Consider the following 22,512-nt stretch of genomic DNA (forward strand, 5'->3'; position numbering starts at 1 on the left):
TCCGTGCGGCCAGGCATTGGCATAGGTACCCAGGTAGGTGGCGGAGTCACCATATCTACAGGTGTTGGAAGAGGCATCCGATGTGGTTTCGTGGTACTGCTGCGCTGTCGGTCGGACTGGATGATCCTAAAGGTCTTTTCCAACACTGACGATTGTAAAATTCTAAAACTCTGAGACTCCTAGACCCCGTCCCAGCGCCCCGCCGCATGTGGACTGAGGGGGAAGATGGCGCCCGCTCCCCTCAGCGCGGCGGGGGAAGGGGGGGGGAGGGGGTGCGTCGCCTCGGGCCCGCCCCGCCCGCCCGCGCTCCCTCCCTCACGCCCTGCCGCCATCTTGCCCGCGGAGCACCGGAGGGGCTGAGCTCCGCCGCCGCCTCTGCCTCTCCCCCTCCTTCCCCTCCGGCCGGGCCGCCTTCTCCCGGGGCCGGGGGGCCGGAGCCGGCAGGTAAGGCATTCAGCGAGGGGCGCTCCCGCCCGCTCAGCCCAGTTCAGCCGGCTGTGTGAGGGCAGGACATCCCCCTTCCCCACACGGGGTTCCGACGCCTGAGGAATGGGCTAGGTCGCCCTTCCCTCAGGGGATGGAGACCCTCTCCTGGGCTGCCCCTTTCTGGGGTTGTTCGGGCTGCCCGCAGGTCCCACAGGTGAGGGGCAGCGGCGTGGGGCTGCGGCGTGCCCGGGCCGCTCTCGGGGCGGAGGGATGGAATCCACGGGGTGCACGGGGCCTGTGCCACCCACCTGGAGCATCCGAAGGACTGGAGGGAGGTGTGGGCTGGAAGGGTCTCTTAGCCCACGAGGATCGGTGAGTGTGGGGGGACGGGAAAATTCCCTGTGGGGAGATTGGGGAGAGGATGGGGATTGCCTCTATCCCATGGGCTCCATTCCTTATCCCATCCAGTTATTCCTGCCTCTGTTGCTTTCTGTGTGGACATGCTCAGTTGATGGAGGCATAAAGCCATGTGTGCCCAGTAATTGTTGTGCTCATCATGATGTGTCTGTGTAATCGTGTGCAGCCCAAAAGAAAAGGCAGGTGTTTTTGCTGCAGCTTGTTCTGTGCTTGTGTTCAACCTTGGAAGGCTGCCCCACCTCAAACCAGAGGGTTATTGTCCCATGTACCCCTGTGGAGTTACGCCTTTGCACATCTAATAAAGTTTTGTGAGCTTGCTTTCATCCAACACCTGTTTGAAGGTTGATATGCCCATATTACTCTTGAAATGCAACTTCCCTGCCCACACACACACCATAGCCCACTCGTAGCTGCTGAAGTACGTCCACAAGAAAGTTCTTGACCTATAATAACATGAAGAGCAATGTTCACTGTTGCTTGTAAATACATCAGTATATTGTGGTGTGTAGTGCACCCTCAGCAATAGTTGGGAGCCAACAACTCATCTTTTCAGATCTCTTAATCAGCTCCTCATTTCCCTAATCTATGGAACAAAGAAGACACTCAACTGGATAAAAATACACCTTCTGAACACGCTGTGAATGTTTTTAGTAACACAGAAAGTTGCCTCCACTCTGTTCCCATCCAGGCACACAAGCAGGGTGCTCTCAGCTGCTGTTCTCAGACCTAAAAGCATTTCAGGTCTGTGCTCACACTGGTTGAGCTGAGCTGGATCTTGAACACCATCATGAATATTTGATGGGTGATGGCCATTAGTTGACAGCTGGGAATTGCAGAGAGTGAATGAGCAGCAGAGCAGAGAAACACTAGCTAAGAAATGGGGTGGGGGTTTTTTAGGTATTATTTAAGAGGGATAGAGGTCTTGCTTTGGGGGCCCCTCTGGTTTTAGTGCAGTGAAACATTCAGACATGCTGGGGGCTGAAGCTGTTGGTCTGTGCAGTTCTCTGCACAGTTCTGATGACAGGCAGGTTTTCATTCGTGGCAGCTGAGCACAGCTCAGCCTTGGCACCAGTAGATTTGTTGTTAGGAAGTTCCTGACTTGACTTTGGCTCTTCACAAGAGTGAATCGGGTTCCTCTGACAGGGTTAGACTGAGCCAGACTGTTTGGTTGTAAAGGAGGCGTGAAGGAGTTTCATTACAGACCTAGCCAGCTGTTCCTGTAAATACAAAACTCTTTGTTATTGTTTTGGAGTACTTAATAGTTGATACATCATCAACTATTAGGTGTGACTATTTGTGACTATTAGATAATTCTGTTTCTCAACAGGGAGATGTTTACCAGGAAAGAAGTTACTGATTTAGCTGTAACTTCTGTTTACTTTGGTTTAAATTATGCCACTTATATTTCATATTTCCAGTCTCCTACGTAATGCTGAAATGGATGATGAAGGATTGGATTATTTATGCAGCAGACGTGAAGTGCAGCAGGATTTTAAGTTGAATGCTGCCTCCATTTATCCAGGTCTGCTCGTCAATGGGATTTTTTTTTTTACCTTTTATCTGACTAAAATTTTATAGTAGAAGTAACCATGAAAATGCGATTTACAAAGAATAAAAAAAACATGGAATCCCATCAAGTCCTTGGTGAGATTAGTGGTTTGTGCCTTTATTTGAAACAGAAACCAAATTATACTGATTTCCTCCTGATATTTTTCTCCTGTTTTCACAGGAGAAATATTGCTTTCAAAGAATGACAACAGCTGCTTCAGGAAGTGGAATTGCTGTGCAAGAGGTCATTATTTACAGCTGCCAGCTTTATTGAATTCTTCCTTACATTTCATCCTTATTTGTAAGTTTATAAGTTACTGGGAAGTAATGGGAAGAGATTCAACTTTGGAAATAGATTCTTCTAGCCAGGGCCCAGGAACTCTTTTTAGCTCAATTCTACCCCAGACTGTCTTTGTGATTTTAGAAAAGTCAATAAACATTGCTCACTTCTGGAAAATGAACTGGACAAGGTGATGGAAAAAAAGTGTCAGTGTTACTGGATGATAGCCTGAGGAAAACAGTTAAAAAGGAAAAAAAAACTTGGTGCTAGAATGTTGTCTTGGGGAATCTTTGGAGAGCTGTAGGGAAGCTGCTAAAGTGGGGATAACAGATGTTAAGGATGCTGGAATATCCAGGGTTCTGGGAGACAAAACTTTCTAAACAGAGCAAATGTCTGTCTTGTTTTATTTTGTTTTTTTAACATGGATTTAAATGACTTTTGATGTCTTGCAGTCTTTTAGAAGCGGCAAAACAACTTCGGGTTGATGTTTTGTGTGCCATCAACTGAAATTGGGGCCATCATGAATATCACCAAGGGTGGGCTGGTGCTGTTCTCAGCTAATTCCAATTCCTCATGCATGGAACTGTCCAAGAGGATTGCTGAGTAAGTAAAAGGGAATCTTCCCGTCTTGGGGTTATTCTCATGGGATTTGTTTTACTGGACACTTTTTTCCCCTATTTAAGGGAAGTTATATGGGAAAACTGCCATGATTTGCAAGAACATGGAGTGTGCTCTATAGGAGAGGATATTTCAACAGCTCAATAACAGAGAGAGTAATTTGTGTTTGAATTGTTTTGTGGCAGGCTGTGACTGGCTGCAGCATTTTATAGGAAACACGGGGGATAATTAATGTTTGCATAGTGATAAATCATCATGGCAGAAGTTTTTACTCCTTGTAGTGGGGTGTTTTTAAGCAGGACAGCTACGTCCCTCCTGCTCTTTGTATATTTTGGATGGGAACATTTCTTTAGCTTAAATCCATGAATAGCTGTAGCAGAACTTTTAGGACTTAAGTACATTTTTACTGTGCTAACTAGGATGCATAACATTACTGGGAATATTAGACAAGATGGATTTCTTCCAAAGGCTTATTTACCCAAAGTTAGGTGTGATAGGAGGAGAAAGGGGAGTGCAATGGAACTCAGGTTATGTGTAGAAAGAATTTGAGCCTGAGTGCAGAGCATACTCTGGTCTCTTTGTAGTGATGGGGTCTAGCTAATGCTGACAAGGAATAAATACAGCAGATACTATTCTTCCGGTATCCATAAAATAGTGCTTGCTACTCTTTCTTCTTTACTCTGCATTGACTTTTTTCAATAGATAGAGTGATTCAAAGGAGTATTTTTAAGCATTGTGCACATGTATATTGCCACGTGTGTGTGTGTATAGGTAGGGCAAGAAATATATCAAAAATTACAAAGTGTTGCATTTTTACAGCAGCATTTTTTTTCTGCTGCTTCTGAGCGTGACTGGAAAATAAGTTTAGCATAGTCTGCAGTGCAGCATTTGGAAATTGTAGGTGCTTTTTAAAGAGATGTTCACTGTAATTACTGGTTTTATGGTTTGGGATTTTCTTTCCTTGGTTTTCTCCCACAAAATGCAGCCTTTTCAGTAACTGCTGCATTATATGGGATTTACATTTGATTTGCCCTTCCTCTCCCCTTACTGATTTCTGCCTTATTTCTGTTCCTGCAGGCGCTTGGGAGTTGAGATGGGGAAGGTTCAGGTTTATCAAGAGCCAAACAGAGGTGAGCATTTAATAAGCAAAACTGGAAATGCACCTGACACTGATTTGAATGTATTGGTTCCCCTTTTCTTAGACTTTAAAAAGAGTTTTGTTCTTGCAAATATTACATATTTCTCTTCTTGGCAGAAACACGAGTGCAGATTCAGGAGTCTGTGAGAGGAAAGGATGTATTTATCATTCAAACAGTTTCAAAGTGAGTAACTGTTTAAAGACCCTGTGCTAGCATTTGATCTGGGCTGTCCATAGCAATGCTTCTGTTTTCATTTTTAATCACCTTTTCTGTTTGTGATGCAGTGTAATAAGCTTACATTAACTAGATAGAAGCTTGTGGAGGGTTTTTGGTATTGGTTTTGTTGGGTTTTTATATGTACCCAAAGACAGCTTTGGCATAAGGTAACCTCTACAATTTCAATTTTTGGTGACTATGTCAATAAAACCTTTCCCTTGGTCTCTGCATTCCTTCCCTAAGTGTATTCTTTTGCTTATGTCAGTCTCTTTAAATTCTTCTCAGCTCCCTGTCTCTAGCACTATCACAAAGTTAAGATGTAGGAGGAATGTTTCCTGGGCAATGTGTCCTGTGATTCAGAAATTCTTTGATTTTATGTGAAAAGAACTTTACAAATGCTAAGACTTTTTTTTAATGGCAACAGAAATGTAGATGCTAGCTGATGACCAGTTCTCTAAAAATATGCCCTCTCCATCTCTGCTGGGTGTGAGTTCTGTGATGAACACAGGATTTTTATGCACCAGCTACAGGAGCAGATGTTTCTCATTGCAGGGATGTGAATACCACGATCATGGAGCTCCTGATCATGGTGTATGCATGTAAAACCTCCTGTGCCAAAAGCATTATTGGAGTGGTTCCTTACTTCCCCTACAGCAAACAGTGCAAGATGAGGAAAAGGGGCTCCATTGTCTCCAAATTGCTGGCCTCGATGATGTGCAAAGCTGGTAAGAATGTGGCTGTCCTTAAATCAGGGCAAGGGGGGCTCCTGCTGTCAGCTTCCAGGTTTAGAGAGATCTCTACACAAGTTAGGACTCTGTTTAAAAATAACTGCCAAGCTTTTCACGTGTTTAAAACCTACATAAAAAGGAGAATGTAATTAGACATGTTTCCAAATTATGAGTTCATAAAAAACCCAAATTTGATAAAACCATTTTACATCGAGTTGTACTGAGCTGGCAAAATGAGGCTGCTATGCTGAGCTGCTTTGGGCTGTGGTAGCCACCTCTCATAATACCATCCTTTGCCTTTCTTGCAGTCTGGAACAGTTGTGCCTTGTCATTTCTGTCTTGTTTTTTACTTGTTGGATGAATGCACTTTGTCCTTTACATTTGAGACCATGTGGGAGAATGAGATTATTCATTTTCACAGCCTTCAACACATTTTTTGCTTCTTTCCTTTCACTCCCATCCCTGGGAAAAAGCAGGCAGTTATAACAAACTGTGGGATCTGGGCTGTTATTTTAAGAGAAGTGGTTTTTGATTAGGAGCTTGGCCCATTTTTCAGGAGTTCAGAACTAATGAGCGTACCAGGCTCTTGCTGTGTGACATAGGACAAATCAATGCTTCCATTTTGTCCTATGTCCAGTGGAGAAGGATCTTGCCTGCCTCAGTGTGGCACTGCAGAGTCAGTTATGTGCAGTGTTCTGAGGTTCTTTTAAAAAAGTCACTCTAGAAGCCTCAAAACATGTTAATGCCAGTGTGCTTAAGAGGGATTAAAATGAATTTATTATGTATTTTCACTTACTGTTCCCATGCAGCTTAGAGATTTTCTGGACAAACTGCAGTGAAACTTAGAAAAATAAAGCGTCTGTTCTCTCTTACTTTTCCTGATGTGCTTCTCTGTATGTCTTACTATTTTATTTTAAAGGACTAACTCATCTTATTACCATGGATCTACATCAGAAGGAAATTCAGGGTTTCTTCAATATTCCAGTTGATAACTTGAGAGCATCTCCATTTTTACTCCAGTACATCCAAGAAGAGGTGAGGAAGGCCTGTTATTACAGTTGTTTTTTTAAATTCTTGTTTGGCATGTCTCAGGGAATCTGAAACAAATCTCTCTGAAAAGATAGACTCTTCAAACTCTTCTCAAGGGGAGAATGGTCAGTTGGGGCAGGGAGTGATGTTGGGAACTGTTGGTTCTTCTCTTCCCCACATATAACTTTTGCTTTCTTGAAGAGCTGGTGTTTTCTTACCCATGCAGCAGTGCTGGTTTTTCTCTTAGATATATTCCCCTAACACTGAAAAAAATTAGCATTTTCTTGCTCTCAGTATCCTCTTCCTTTCCTATTTCCAGTTTCCTTGACATTTATAGGAAGGGCTGCTTGCGTGGGCATAAATTTAAATCACATAATAAGAAACACTTTGGAAGTTGTAAACTATGAGAGAGCCTATTGATTTGTGCTCTGAAAGTCAGGCTGGTGGGTGGAAATCTCACTCACTGTTAGTTCAGATTGCATGTCTTGACTTGAGGAGCTTAACTTGGGATGTTCTGTGCCTCCATTTCTCCATCTTATTTTTATAAGGGTTTTGAGAAGTGCTACTGGTAGATTGGCCTGTACAAAATGTGCAAATGATAATTGTAGGTATAAGATGCACCTTAAGCCTCTGACTAATGGTAATTTGGAATAAAGCAAATGCTTTCTTCCTGGTGAGAGAAAAGGTTTAGCTCACTCTTGCTTTTGAATCCAAGCTATTTCTTTTTATAAAGATACGAATGCCTCAATTTAAAAAACAAAACACACCCTACCCCGCCCCCTTAAAGAAACCCAAACCAACATGATTTTGTTATGACAGTATTAAAATCTGTTTGAATTCCTCATTATAATTTCATTCGGTAATAGAGTCAAAGAGGATGGCAGAACAAAACTCCAGGCTCTGGCTTTGCCACGGTCATTCATCTTGTGTTCCAGGAAAGAAGTATTGCACATTGTAAGCACTTCCTAACTTAAGAACAAAAGTGGAAAACCAAACACGCAGACACAAGACACATTTTACCTTTATGTATTGCTTGAAACTGGTTTATGGTCAATAACAAGATCATGGTTCTGATTTGGTCTTGAAGCACATTTTAATTCCTGAGCTTTCAGTGTTTCACAAAGAATTGTTGCAGCTTTGAGTCTGACACTGCTGTGCAATCTAACAAATGACCATTTGTAGGGATCTGAAGTATGTGTAGAGAAGTTTTATAAGGTACTTTCAGTTCTTCATCCCTCTGCTCATCCATGAGGGGATTTTCTAAAACCAGAGTTAACTGACTGGATCTGATCACACAGTCTCTGTACTGGCAAGTACCTTCACCAGCCAGATCTTGTATAGTATCTGCTTAAAACTCTGAACCATTGCTGCTCAGGAGGAATTTAGTATTCAACTCCAGTTCCTGGTGGCCACAATTTGCTGGATATCCTTCACTGGGAATGCCAGATCTTTCAAAGCTGTGGGAGTCATGATGGGATATACTTTGGGGCGTGAAATGGAGTCCAGTTGATAGGAATGAAAGTCACTTAAAAAACATCTCACTGAAAGTTAGGAGGATGGGGGCTTGTAGTTGTTTCCTGTTGGAAATTTACACCTAGATGGGAAGAGAATCGCTGTTCTGGGATGAAGACAGTGCAATCAGTGAAATTCCTGTGATGTGAAAGTAGTTGGGTGTTGAGTTTGGTGTGCTTGGCAAATGTTGGGTACTTCGTGACTTCTCTTTCCTTTTAGCAGGTGTTAATCCCAGAGTGACACAGCCCTTTATCACATGGACATGTTGACACCTCAGAGTCTTTGGGATGACATTTCTGACTTTCTGACTTCATTTTTGAAGAGCTGAGAACAAATTTGTTAATTTGGCAGAGGAAAAATGAGGCAATGGTGTCTGAACTAGATCAAAGCCTTTATTATGTCGAGTGACAGGCCCTGCCTTGTCCATACCTTCCGTCATGTTAATCTTTGTAGCCTCTTGTATAACTCAGTGTTTGTCAAGGACAGAACATGCTGAATTCCCCGTTTATAGGTGGAGTTACTAACATTGTGGATTATTAATGTTGCCTGACGTCCTTAGAAAATTCCTTATTTTCTGTTGCTTGAGCCCTTGCCCAAATTCAAAACTTATTTTTTCTTTCCCATGCCCATTTCAGGTAGAGTTTTGGAAATAATCAGTCAGTGCAGTTTATATATTGTGGATCACATTGTGGAAGAACTTATTTGCCTGTGTTTGCAGAAACCCCAAGTATTTCTGTGCTCTGGAATGGGTGTTTGGTATCTGACAAGCTGGTGAGCTGCATGACAGGGTGTCATCCCCACAAATCTGTGACTTCCACCCCTAACAGATCAGTTTGCAGGTATTTAGTGAAGAGTCTTCCATCCCTGAACACTGGGATTCTGAGGACTGGACCTGCTCTGTAGGATTTTGCTTGGCTCAGGACTGTGGTTTTTGGCTAGAAGGACAGACAGGTTCTTTAAGCTGCTCTCCATAGAGATGGATCATCCCAGGGCAGCACACTGAAGGAAAAGGCTGAGTTTGCAAGGAGTGGGGTAAAATGGGATACTAGAAGGAGTGCAGTTGTAGTTGCTGTTGGAAAGGAGAGATGAAAGTGTGGATGGTGGAATGCTTGGGAAGCTACAAACCAGATGGATCTGATGTGGAGTCATGTTTGTAGGGGAAATGGAGATGAGGATAAGAAACTTTTGAGAGATGGGGACTAAAATGCTGGTTAAATGGGGATCAGGAGTCTGGAGTGAAAAACCAGTATGAGCTGGGGCAGGGGCAGCAAACTCAGGAGCAGGCTGTGCTTGTGAAGCCTGACTGGAGCATGTGGCAGACATCAGAGGGAAGCCCAGACTTGCTGGCCTCATCCCTCCGGTGCTGTCAGCATTTGCAGCAGCATCCCTTGGTGCTGACCAGTGTGGCAGAGTTGGCAGCACTGTGAGACTGAGCCTCCAGGATCAGTGCAGTGAATGTGGAAGTTTTATCCCTTCTGATGGTCCTGAGAAAGAGTCAGTGTGATGTGATGGAGAGGTGTGACTTTTCTTGGGGTACTCTATAAGACAATAGGAAGTTGTAAAATGCTGGGTTTTAGTGATGAAAGACAATTTAGGTTGAACAGGAAACTTTAATTTTGATGGTTTCCTGTTTCTTTTTACACTTGTGGGTGTAATGCTGATGTACTAAAGCAGTTATTTTTCTTTTATTTGTGCTGTAAAATGGAGTTTGTAAAAGGTACAGTTTGAAGTTAATATCTGAATTTTCTAAATACATGTTTTTACTGAGCTGTCGACCCTGATCGTGTACCATGGATTCTTGAGGTTGCTTTCTTAGGTAAAATGTTCAATGCTTAAAATTCTTCTGGCAAAATAAAGTGCTCTGATTCTTACTGAGTTTAAATTTGTCTAAAGATATGAAGTGGACATTGCTATCTGTTATTCACTACAGATACCAGACTACAGGAATGCTGTAATTGTGGCCAAATCTCCTGCGTCTGCAAAGAGGTGGGTAAGATCTGCTCTCTTGCCTTAGAGCAGGAAATCTCTGTCGGGATTTTGTTCTTAGGATCAAGTGAAGGACAAATACTCAATAATTAGAAGATGCAGCCTTCACACCCTTCCCAATTCTCCTCTGTCAGCTGGGTAGTTTTTACATCACTGCTGTAATAATAATAAATCTAAGGAGAGTACAAAAAAAACCATACAAAAGGATGTGGTAATTTAGTGCGGTGCTTATGATTAAGAAGGTTTTTAATCATGTTATATTTGTGTGCATTTACATTATAAATCTGCTGTAAATGAGGAAAAGTGGCTGGATGTGTAATGCCATTAACCCAGATGAGTTTCTTAACATGGGCATAACTAAGAACATGGCTGATCAGATCCTAAACACAGATGGTGAATCTGGGTTTGCTGTTTGAGATGATTGTGATTGTGAAGTCTTTGGTGGTTGAATGACTGTTCTTAATCCATCAAGCTTTTTAGTTGACTGTTCCTAGACTCTGGAATTGCTGTGCTGTCAGCAGGTGCTGTAAGAGCCGGATGATGGTTTGAAAGAGGCTGTATTTGCTGTGGTGACAAACCAAGAGTTTGTTGAAAAGATATTTGGACTTCCATGCCACTGAATTGTGATACTGTGTGTTTTCCTTTTTTTCTGTAACAAACCACCTTTAGTCATCATCATTTTCCTCCAACAGTACTTTTTGTGATTTCTTTTGTTTTGGCCAGGTAATTTTACGTTTGTTTCTTTTCTATTTCTTTTCCACGGTGTCAGTATTGCCTCTTGGGTGGAGGCAAGTGCTTGTTGCCCCATTTTAATGCTTATCCAGTAATTGTCAATGCCAGCAAATAGTCAGATAATTTGCCCATCATGCAGTGATTTGAGGAGAGGATCCCAGAAGTGTGTTGTTTAGCTTCTTCACATGTTCCTATGAGTATTTAGAGGACAGTATGTGAAGAGTTACATTGTATTGGGAGAGGGATTATTGGATGTTTCAGCCTAATCCAGCCTGATAACAATCTAGGAAAATACTTTTGATGAATGCCTGCTTGTGAAAAAGAACCCTTGTGTGTTGAAGTTCAGAATGTCTCTGTGGTTTCTGAGCTCACTGGGAAATTAATAAATCATGTGGCTATTACTTTGAACTTTATTCAGTTTAATACTGCATTTTAAGGTAATTAATATGGTTTTATTGATAGGATTATTCCTGCTAAATCATAACTCTTATTGTTTGTAATAATAATTGCCTGCAATTAACTACTTGCAAAAATATTGCAACTGTATGATAACCACAGGGTGGAAGATTCTTCTTTGTTAATTAACTGAGTATCACAATGGGCAAATTATTGTCTGGACTTTGTATTGTTTGGGTAGTGAAGTAAGGCTTGAGGACAGAGGAGGTGATTCAGGCACTGGTCTGAGGTGCTGATGTTAGAGCAGGGTGAATCACCCTGGATGTGCTGGGCTTGCTTGGATCAGAGGAGACTTGGATGGGGGCTTAGGTAGGATCCCAAACCCTTGGGTGTGCAGGGTAAGGTGGGATGGATGTGCTAATTGGTATTTGGTCCTTCCAATATCTGGGATGCAAATTCCTATTTTCCTGACTCTGCTTTTCCCACTCCCCCAACTAACCTTACACTTCTTTATAGAAATTTCTAATTTTAGTTGAAGAAATACTGCAGTGTGAAGGAACTTCATGTCAGCTAATTAAAAAATCCAAGCTGTTCAACTCCCAAGTGTGGTTTGTCAGGCAGAATGATCTTCTGAATCCCCTTTTCACAGGGTATCTCAGGTTATGTGTCAGCAGGTCAGGGATATTGTCTTTATTTACTACTAAATAAATAGGTGAACACTTGTTCTCTCTTTTTATAGGAGTATTTTTTTTCCTATTAAATGCAGACAGTCCAGACATCAAGGCTGTTCTTGGTTACTGTTGGATGTGTCCTTCTAAAGCATGGGATCCCTGAAGGCTGGGAAGTGTTATTTTGGCTCTTGGGCAAAGCAGAAGGGAGCAGTCAGCATTTTGTGACTTGCAGCATTCATCCTGTTGCTTTAAGGCCCATATGGGCACTTTGAAGGTTACTCTGACTTTAACAAACCTGATAAAAAAAGATCCTGAGGGGCGACCAATTTCTTCTATAAATTCTCCTAAAATTTTAGGATCCTTTGACTTCTCTCCGAAACATTAGCAATGAAATGGAAATAGGTTAGGGTTGTACACAGGTGAGTTATTTGAAATGTAACCTTTTCCTGGCATTTGAACCCTTTCCCTGCAGGGCCCAGTCGTTTGCCGAGCGCCTGCGGTTGGGGATCGCCGTGATCCACGGGGAAGCTCAGGATGCTGAGTCTGACATGGTGGACGGTCGGCACTCCCCTCCCACAGCCAAATACGTGGCTGCTATCCACCCCAGCCTGGAGATCCCCAGTAAGTAAGTGTGGGGGGAAGGTGTTACCTGGTGGTTTTGTGGGTTTAGGGATTGGGTTTGGCCAGGATGGATTGGCTAAAAGGAGTGGTTCTTCACAGAGGGGAAAAAAAAATCATCTTTCTTAGTGGGCAGAAAATGATTCCTGTCACCACATTTTTCCTCACAGAGAAAAGCAAGGCACAATTCTTCCCAAGGAAATTTCTGGGTTTCATACTCTCTGAACCTCAGAGAAAGGAAAAACAATTCTTTTCATTTGCTGTGCCTGTGTTTGTGCAAAAGTAGAATGCAATATAGAAATTGTTTACCCAAAGTGATGGTGTTTTATTTCCTTGGCCTATCAGGGCTGAAAGAGTGTGTGTGTGTGTTGGGACTGTTGGCTGACAGTCCCAAGTTCCATGCAGTTGTGTGCAAAGTTAAGTGCTTAGCAGATTCAGTTTAGATATAATGTAATATAGTGTAATATAATATAGAATAAAATACTACAATAAAATAATTCATTAGCCGTCTAATAAAATAAAATCAAATACATAATTTCTCTCCCCCTCCTTGGGGGTTCCCTGCAAATACTACAGATTCCTTCTTGCTTGAGTGTGGATGTGACCTACAGCTGCACCACCAAAACTGCAGGGCATAAACCCAGTGTGAGTGTCTGAACTGCTTGTGTCTGCAAGCCACTCTGTTTCTGTGCTGAAATTAAGAATCAATTGAATTGGTAAAGAATTCAGGTAGAAATGAATATAGTTAGTATATTAACTAAGCTTTAAAAATATTTATGTATTAGAATCCTGCTGGTTTTCATTCAATAATGATGTTGAAATAGTTGCTACTTCATGTCTCTAATAGTGGTGACCCATCAGACATTTCTATAGTTCAAATAAATTATATAAACTTCCTCTTTTCTTTCTCTTTTTTACCCCTCTGAAAACATCTGCCATTAATCAGTGCTGATTCCCAAGGAAAAACCACCCATCACAGTTGTTGGAGATGTAGGAGGAAGAATAGCTATCATTGTGGTAAGTGAGATGCCATCAGTTCTCATCAATTACACTAAATATGTCAAAGTTGCAGAAATCAAGTAGCTGTTCTGTATCAGCCACTAAACTTTGGCTGCTGGTGGACCTCTGATAGCATGGGGCAGCATTGAGCAGCACAGAGCTGGCTGGGAGCTCTGAAGGGATCCACTCTGGAAGCAGCACTGGGACCTTGTTTCCATGAGCAGAGCAGGTGGAATTCTGTTCAGTGCTTACCTGAAAGGATTCAGGTGCTGCATGCACCCCACAGGAGGAGGGGAGAATCACCCTGTTCCTACTGCTGAGTTTGGAAATGCCAGTGAAGCTGAGGTGTTGGACATGGACTTGTTGGAACGGGTCTGGAGGAGGCCACCAAGATGATCAGAGGGATGGAGCAGCTGTGCTATGAGGAAAGGCTGAGAGAACTGGGATTGTTCAGCCTGGAAAAGAGAAGGATCTGGGGTGACCCAATTGTGGCTGTTTAGTACCTGAGCAGAGCCTGCAAGAAAGATGGAGAGAGATTATTTATAAGGGTGTGCAGTGACAGGACAAGGGGGAATGGCTTCAGACTTACAGGAGAGTAGGGTTAGATTGGATATAAGGGAGAAATTTTTCCCTGTGAAAAATTTCATCCCTGGAAGCCTTCAAGGCCAGGCTGTGTGGGACTCTGAGCAACCAGCTCTAGTGGGAGGTGTCCCTGCCCATGGCAGGGCTTGGAATGAGCTGATCTTCCAGGTTCTTTCCAACCCAGGCCATTCTATCATTCCTTGATGCACTTTTCTCTAAAGCAGAGTATAACCTCTGGGTTTGTCAAGGAAAAGAGCAATTTTCTGATAGTCTGGGGTCTGTTACACTTGTTAAGCTGTGCTGTCAGTCAGATGTGCTGTGTTGGTCTGTCTGATGTGGTGAACCCTCAGTGACTCTGGGATTTTGGCAGGATGACATCATAGATGACGTTGACACCTTTCTGGCTGCAGCTGAGACCCTCAAGGAGAGAGGGGCCTACAAGATCTTTGTCATGGCCACCCATGGCCTGCTGTCCTCAGATGCTCCCCGGCTGATCGAGGAGTCTGCCATTGATGAAGTAAGTGTGGGGTTTGATCTGTGATCAAGGGATCTGGGGCTTTTCAAAGCAAGCCATTTTCTCCTGAATTGATTATTGACATATGCTGGCATTAAGGATTTAGATGGGATGTTCCTGCTTCAGACTGTCTTACTATGGAATTGTGTGCTGGAACATTAGCATCCCCATGTCTTTAAACTATAGCAGAGGGAAATGTGGGAAGTAGTGAGATGCTGAACTGTCAGTATCAGCACACCTTTCTCTTCAGTGGGTGGGATATTTCTGTACCTCCTCTGGATCTGTGTGGCGGAATGAAAGGAAGGAGGGACAGTATCCATTAGTATCCATGGATGCATGGAACCTGTGGCAACCCATGGCTCTTCCTGACACTGTGACCCTGACAGTAATGTAAAATGTTGTTTTGTCAGCCAGGGTGGTTTTGTGGGATCTGTAAAACTCCCTTTCACCCTTCCAGTATAAAAGGTGGAAAACAAAAGAGCTACGTCTTCCTGACCATTTCTTCTTTCCGTAGGTGGTTGTTACAAACACTATTCCACATGAAATACAAAAACTTCAGTGCCCTAAAATCAAGACTGTGGATATCAGTATGATCCTGTCAGAAGCCATTCGCAGGATCCACAATGGGGAGTCCATGTCCTACCTTTTCAGGAATATAGGAGTGGATGATTAAAGCTTCTTCCTCTAAAGAAACACCCCGGGCCAAACTGGAAGCGAACAGAGAATGAGCTGTGAAGCATTGTGCTTACCTTAATATTTCCATTGAGCCACTTCTTGTTTTCTCTTGGTTTAAGTATCAAGGTAGAACAGTTTTTAAGACAATTTTTTTTTTCATTGGCAGGGTTTTTTGGAGTTGGGAGGGGGGGGTTGATGAGAATAAACGTTTTACAAAAAAACTGTTCTAGTTGCTTTTAGGTTAGTTGCACTATACACGATGGAAAAATCCCACAAAACACTTGAGGCAAGAATTTGGCTTCTAAATTAAGCATTCCTTTTCCAAAGCTGCTTGCTACAAGTGCTTTAAATGATAATAAAATGAAGTGACTGTATAATATTTGCATTTTAAAAGCCAAAAAGGTTGTACTGTTGTACGCAGTCCAGTGATTTTGTAGGAGTGCTTTTATAGAAAAGCATATGGAATATGCACCTGTATTTATTTTCTGCGACAAAGAATAAAGACTTGTTTTGTGTGAGCTTTCTAAAAATGTTCATGTGCTGCTCCTTTGTCTTCTAACCTGTGTCTCCTTATGTATGGCAGGTGGATGTCAGGAAGCAACAGGGAATTGCTCAGACCATAGCACAGATTCCCAGAGAAGCTGTGGCTGCCCCTGGATCCCTGGAAGTGTCCAAGGCCAGGCTGGATGGGGCTTGGAGCCACCTGGGATAGTGGAAGGTGTCCCTGCCATGGCAGGGTTTTGGAATGAGAGGATCCTTCCCAGCCCAAACCATTCTGTGCCTCTTTGACTTGGGAATATTGTGGGGGATGTAGGTTCCAGCTGGTAAAATCCAAACCAGCTCTTCACAGGTGAATGGGGGGGGGGTTTGAGGTTTCTTGCCTGCCCTGAATGCGTGGATGAGCTAAAAACTATGGCATAGAGCAGAGCTGAACTTGTCCAGATTTGTTTTCCCAGCCTCCTTGGGTAGGTGTGGGTGGAATGGCCGGCTGGCTGCCAGGCAGCAGCTCCCAGTCCCAAAGACTCCAAGTTCCTCACCTGTTGCAGAGAAAACAGTGGTGGAATTGATGAGCATTTTTAGAGGCTGTTTGGTTGAATCTTTCCATCATGTCCTACAAATGAACATAAAGCTTTTGGCGTGTTCAGAAGTGAAAATTAACCTTTGTTGACACCGTTTCTATGTTGGAGACAAACTTCCAAGGACTTTGGAGGGTTCATTGACTTGAAAGGATAAAACCAGGTGCTTTCCTTAATGTTAATGGATACAGCAGGCTGATTTATTGACATGTGTGGGTACTTTGGATGTGTTAATGCAGGTCAAATTCCAGCTGAGCACTGAGGGGGAAGGTCGGTTCCTCTCAGGGATGTGCAGAGCTGCTGCGGCTCCTTCAAAGAGAGGAGGAATGCTGACCTGACTCCGTGATGGGCATATTAACTGCACCATGTTTATTTTCTTAGTGAGACCTTGTGGAGGTGTGCTGCCATTTGGGAATGAGCCAGACAAGCATCCAATGCAGCAAACTGATGGCTAAGTACCCCAAAATGAGGGATTCTGAGGTGGTTTCCTGTGCCTGTCTCGTGTTGGCCTTTAGAGGAATTGCTGTTCCTCTCTCCACAGCTCCCTGACAGGAGGATGCAGGTGAGGGTTGGTCTTTTCTCCCAGTTAACACGAGCAAACAATCTCAAGTTGCACCAGGAGAGGTTAGGTTGGATATTAGGAAAAATCTCATGGGAAGGGTTGTCAAGCATTGGCACAGACTGCCCAGAGCAGTGGTGGAATCACCAGGGATTTAAAAGCAGTGTAGATGTGGAATAAAGCTTGGACTCAATGATCTTAGAGGACTTTTCCAGGCCAAATGATTCCATGATTCTGTGATCTCTTCTGTGGGGGTCTCTCCTGGTCAGCCCTTGTTGCCATGCCGGGCTGCACCTCAGGCATTCACCCAGCTCCTGTTTGATCTTTGCTTTAAGACACAGAACCTCCCAACTTTGCCTGGTTTCATGCAGTTATACAATTATGATATTGATGAGGGCTCAGGAATTTGGGAACAAACTGCACCCACAAGGCTGGGCTGCTGTCCTTTGGCTGTTGATGTTAGAGTGGTGGAAAGGGAGGGAAACACATGAGGCATCACTCAGACATTTTTCAACCCTGCCCATCTGTGAGACACTGAAATCAGGTGTTTCAGCACTGAAATCAGCCTTGCTGCTGGGCTGTTTAATGATAAATGCCCTTGTACTGCTAATGAGTTACTGATTCAGTCACCCTGTGAGGCTGAGGATGAAGAAGGAGGCAGAGGAATGGAGTTACATTCCACTGCTGGATCTGTTACCCGCTCACAGCAGTTCAGCATTCTGACCTTGTAGTGGTTTATTTTTCCTTAAATATTGGTGTGGGAATATGGGTAAGAGCCTTTTGTTCCTTTCTGCTTTCTTGTTTGAATAAGTTTTCTTTCCAGGGCTGGAATATTTTCTGTGTGGAATATTTGAAAGCTTCTATTATTTTGTCATTTTCACTTGTGTATTCTGTGTGCTGTGCTGTGTGGAGCCAGGCTGGGAGAGCTGGGTGTGTTCATCTGGAGAAGAGAGAGGTCTGGGGACACCCTAGAGCCCCTTCCAGCACCTAAAGGGGCTCCAGGAGAGCTGGAGAGGAGCTTTGGACAAGAGCTTGGAGTGACAGGACAATGGGAATGGCTTCCCACTACAGAGGGCAGGGTTAGATGGAATATTGGGAAGAAATTCTTGGCTATGAGGGAGGGGAGGCCCTGGCACAGGATGCCAGAGAAGCTGTGGCTGCCCCTGGATCCTGGAGAGTGTCCAAAGCCAGGTTGGACAGGGCTTGGAGCAACCTGGGACAGCGGAAGGGGTTTGGACCAAGATGAGATTTAAGGTCCCTCCCAATCCAAACCACTCTGAGGTTCTGTGACTTGCTCTGTTTTGTATAAATCCTGTGCCCCTTTCACCCCCTATGGAAAGGTTCCTATAGCCTGGGAGCAAGGTGAAACTAACCACAGAATTAACCAATTAACCATCTCTCCCCCAGCCTCTGTCTGCTGGGTGTGAGCAGCTCTGCCCCTGCTCTATTACAGGGTGTTGAGCCAAGTGCCCTGATAACAGCCCTGATAACAGCAGCAACGATCAGCTACAGCAGCCTCAGATAAAGACTCTCCAACTGCATTTACTCTGCCTTGCAGAAAAATCCTGGCCAAAGCTGTGTCCTATTAGCCAACCTGTCTGCTGGGGATGGCACTAGGACAGGAACATCCTCCCTGCTTCCCCCTCTCCAGGTGCTTCCTTTTGCTATTCATGGCTCCAGGTACCTGGGGTGCAGCCACCGTTTGGTGTAATTAAGCTCGAGTTGCAGAGCTCCCATTAATTATCGAGTCTCCTGTCTCTTGGCTTCTTGTCTGGGAGACTTGGGTCCCAGTGACTTGTCTGGGTTTTAGGGAAAGGGTGCTCTGTGCTGATCTTTCCTTCTCCCAGTCTTCCTGCAGGGTGAACAGGAGCACCAGCAGTGGCTGTTTCCTTGCTGGGAGTGACACGGCCTGGTGGCCAGTAAGTACAGACAGACCTGTGTCCCTCTTGTGACACCCTGGGTACAGGGACATCACCCCCAGTGAATCACCCCCTGCTTTCTCCACTGCTTGCCCATGCTTTCCCCCACTCTGATGTCCTTGGAGCTGCATTTCCCTTCTCATTGCACAGAGGATGCTGGAGTTTGTTGGGTTTTCCTACAGGCTGCTCTGAGTTTGGGGAGGGATCCATGGAGCAAACATCCATCTCCACCATTCCTGCGTGCCCCTGGTGACTCCAACAATGACTGTCCCAAGTTTGTTTTTTTCCCCTCTTATTTCTGTGTGATCTTGACAACCTGCCTATTGGTCCCTCTCCTTGCACGGGGTTTGTGGCAAACACAGCAAGGTGTGACTCCTCGTCCTCCTGGAGACAAGAAAGTCAATCCCAAACCCAGCAGGGATATCCAGATGAGCCAAGTTGTGGGAGCATCACATTCAGCTACCTGAATCTTATGTGCTAAAGGATTTTCTTGCTAAATACACACAGATCCCTCACCCCACGTGGGGGCTCTTTGGCCACACTTTTAGTTACCACGGGCACATCTGTGCCCTTTTGCTCCAGTTCCCACCTTATTTTTTCCACCTCCTTTTCCTGAGTTATCCCCAGGGGAAGCACCAAAGCTGGTCCGGCTGGCACAGCACCTGGGAGCACCTGCAGCTCCTCCTCTGCTCCCGCAGCCGGGGCCGCGCTCTTGGCCAGCAGCGAGAGCTCCAGGGCCCCGCCGTGGAGTCGCTGTCACCGGCTCCAGGTGGAATGTCACAAATGTGTCGTGTGATTAAGACAATGAGCTCTGTCGCAGCAGATGGGCCATTTCACAGTCTCAAAAGGTTTGGGAGGAGCCGCGCAGGGGGTAATTAGCACAGCCCTGTTAATTCAGCTTTCTCCAGTGTCCTACGGTGAGGATGGAGTCAGCTCAGCTCCCTCCAGGTGCTCAGGGAAAAGGAGATTTTGGAGCCGTGTTCCTAATCCAGCCCCTGCAGGTCCTAACAGGGTTGGCTGAATAGGTCACCCATTCCCTGCTTCCCTCAAAGTCCTTGGGTCCTGGAGAAACAAAAACAAAACAAGCATTTGGCTTTTCTGGTGCTCAGTGGTGGGAAATGTCCAGTCAGGAGCTGAAGGGCTGAGGGAAGCAGGTTCCTGCTGGCAGGGGTGCCAGGGGGTGTCCACCACGTCCCCAGACCCAAAAGGATATCAAGGCTATCCTAAGCCATTTGTGGCTGTAAATGTTCTCTTGAGGGTGAACCAGGGCTGGACCAGGAGCAGAGACAGGGTCTAGGACTGCAGTCAGTGTTGAGCTGCAGTAGTACCCATGTTTGTCTCATTTCTCCTTCCTGACAGGCAATTTATGCTCTTCTGGCACTGGTGTTTGTGCCTGTCTACATCTCACCTGTGGAATTTACAGCTGCCCTGAGCCTGCTGTGGGGAGAGTGGCCTTGGACAGGCCCCCACTCCCAGGAATCCTGTGGGACTCCTGAGTTCTGCTCTGGGAATTCCTGCTGCCCCCTTGCCCTGCCAGGACCATCCCAGGAGGATGGGGCCTGCACAGGCCAGATTGTCACAGTTCCTGAGCCTCTGCAGCAGAGGTTTGGAGGGGGGAGGATCTGGGTGTACCTCTCCAGCCTGGCACTCCTGCTCTCCATCTTCACCAAAATCTCGGTGAGTGGCCCTGCCTTCAACTCTGTGACCAATCCAGGACTTATTTCCAGCTAGCAGAGAGTTATTTTGGGGTTCAGACCTTGGATAGCCAAACAGGGGGAGAGCCTTTACTGCAGGATGCTCCAGGAAGAAGTGGCACAAAAAGTGGGAATTTGTGGGCAGAGGCTGCCTGTGCCATCCCATGGGATCAAAGATCCAGCAGTGATGGTCCTTTCCAGGGGCCCTGATGTGCCTGTGTCAGGATTCCCAAACCTGCCTGGCAGCAGAGGCTGTGGGAGAACTGTGCTCAGGGTTTGGGCTGCAGTGCCTGGGTTTGTCTCCAGTCCCTGGCAGTGATGCTTTCCAGCATTCCCAAAGGACCTGGGACTGAACTGGGAATGAATTAATTCCTTTGGGGCTCGTGGGTTTTCTGAGGAAAGGAAGCCTTGCTGCAGCTCCAGGATATTCAAGCCTGTACGGTGCCTGGAAATCAGGCACTTTTCCACAAGGATGCTTTCCCCTCGTTTTAACCTCGTTCACAGCTCCCTGTGTGCAGCCTCTGCTCACGCTGGTAACCACGGGAAGAGTGGGAAGAGTTTGTCTGAGGTAAAACAGCTCAAGAGCCTGTGATACCAGGTCTAGGGCAAGCAGGAGAGAGCCTGGCACAGACAGCCCTGGGGGGCTGGAGACAGCGAGACAGAGATCAAGAGCAAAGAGCTCAGAAAAGCTGGAGAGAAAGAAAACCTGCCTCAGGGAGCAACCCTGCTCTGATGGAACAGGTGGATCTGACCTGGGCTCTGCTGGGGCTATAAGAAATGTGCTTTTGCAGGTGGCTGGCTGCAAGAAAAGTGCTTTAGCAGAGCAGAGGCTGAGGCAGGAGGTGCTCAGTGTCTGTCCCTGTGTTCACCCAGTGACTCTGGATGTGCCATTGTTCCCTGCAGGGTGTTTCTGCAGCCCCAGGCCCTGGGCTGAGCTGTGGGGGGATCCTCTGGCTGTCCCTCCGAGGGCTGTGGGGGATGGAGCAGCCCAAACCCGGGCTCCCTGTGTGCATCCATCAGTGCTTCATGCAAAGGGAGAGGCTGGATCTGCCTGGGACAGAGCCCAGTGCTGCTGCTGGCAATCCCCAGCTCCAGGAGAGCCCTGCTCTCTGACCCTGGGCAGGAGGCTTTGGGTTTAACAGGCAGGTTATAGGGACACAGCAGCCCTTTCCACAACTTCAGGGCTCCCACAGTGGCAGAGGTGGCACTGGTGATGCTGGTGCTGCAGCTGAGCCCTGTATTTCCCCCACAACCCCGTGCTCTGTCCTGCTGGAGGGCATCCTTCCATACAACCAACTAATATTCTTTATATCCCAGTCATGTATGGTGTTGAAAAATCCTACAGCACTATTCCTGAAATCATCTTTTGGAGCACAAGTTCAGATGGCAAGTTTAGACAGTGACACTTGGATTAATCTCTGGTTGTCCTGGTGTCCAGTAAGCTGCTGAAAGTCTCTCCCCTCGTGTGTCACATCTCCCAGCAAAGAGCCAGGAGGGGCTCAGGGGACATGCTGGAGCTCGTGTGTGTCTGTGGTCCCTGGCTCTGTGATCTGTGGGGCTCTCACAGATCCCTGCTGGCATTTAAAAGGAAAGGGAGCTGGGATAGGGTTTGTGCTGGGATGGTTTGTTCTTGCTGGTCTGAATTTGAAGAAAGAGATCTTGGGTAGCTTGAGGTTTCAGTCCCTTCCCAGGCATTCCCCCAGTCCCCTCTTCCCTCATCAGGTGATGTCCCTGAGCCATGGGGACATGCTTGGTCCCTTTGTTTTGCAGCCTCTCCATGGCTTTGCCCAAAAGGGATGGATGTCCTTCCTCCCAGCTCCTTCTCGGCTCTGGAGGTGGCTGTGGTGTCACCTCTTGCCTGACCCCAGAGGAGCCTGCAGGTGACCCCAGTGCAGTGCCTGCTCCAACAGGAGCCTCTGCAGCTCTCCGGGCCCTTCTCCACTCAGCCTTGTGTTTGGAGCTCTGTGGACACTCCCAGACTGCTCCTCCTGAGCCTTCCCTCAGCCACTGCTGTCCTTCCTTTGGTCTGCTGAGCTTTCTCTGATCTCTGAGTCAGGCAGAATGCAGTAGAAGAGGAACCAGGCTAATAAGGGGATTATCTTGGCATCTGGCTGCATTCACAGTAAATCCTACAGACAATGGCTGTTTCCAGCAGTGGGCTGGGATCAGTGTCTGCAG

The 22,512-nt window shown here is 45.7% G+C and overlaps 1 protein-coding gene across 2 annotated transcripts; it reads left to right on the forward strand.

Annotated features, from left to right (window-relative positions):
• Positions 1 to 285: 285 nt before the first annotated feature.
• PRPSAP2 (phosphoribosyl pyrophosphate synthetase associated protein 2) lies at positions 286 to 15,610 on the forward strand. 2 transcript variants are annotated; one of them, XM_050980134.1, is made up of 12 exons: positions 286 to 444; positions 2,573 to 2,692; positions 3,124 to 3,274; positions 4,367 to 4,419; positions 4,545 to 4,611; positions 5,197 to 5,369; positions 6,292 to 6,407; positions 9,844 to 9,899; positions 12,171 to 12,319; positions 13,263 to 13,333; positions 14,268 to 14,414; positions 14,926 to 15,610. In XM_050980134.1, exons 3-12 carry the CDS (start codon positions 3,156 to 3,158, stop codon positions 15,082 to 15,084), a joined length of 1,110 nt encoding a protein of 369 aa, XP_050836091.1. In that variant the 5' UTR covers positions 286 to 444; positions 2,573 to 2,692; positions 3,124 to 3,155; the 3' UTR covers positions 15,085 to 15,610. The 2 variants fall into 2 exon arrangements, with proteins under 2 accessions (XP_050836091.1, XP_050836092.1); XM_050980135.1 differs by lacking the exon at positions 286 to 444 and adding an exon at positions 473 to 2,365.
• Positions 15,611 to 22,512: the final 6,902 nt, after the last annotated feature.

Source organism: Serinus canaria, chromosome 14, assembly GCF_022539315.1.
Source record: "Serinus canaria isolate serCan28SL12 chromosome 14, serCan2020, whole genome shotgun sequence".
Taxonomy (NCBI): Eukaryota; Metazoa; Chordata; class Aves; order Passeriformes; family Fringillidae; genus Serinus; species Serinus canaria.

Excerpts from the sequence above, each read along its gene's own strand:
- PRPSAP2 (XM_050980134.1), top strand. The coding sequence starts at position 3,156 with ATGTTTTGTGTGCCATCAACTGAAATTGGGGCCATCATGAATATCACC. Across the intron at positions 4,420-4,544 it reads TTATCAAGAGCCAAACAGAG|AAACACGAGTGCAGATTCAG; the intron begins GTGAGCATTTAA and ends TCTTCTTGGCAG. Across the intron at positions 5,370-6,291 it reads CTCGATGATGTGCAAAGCTG|GACTAACTCATCTTATTACC; the intron begins GTAAGAATGTGG and ends TTTATTTTAAAG.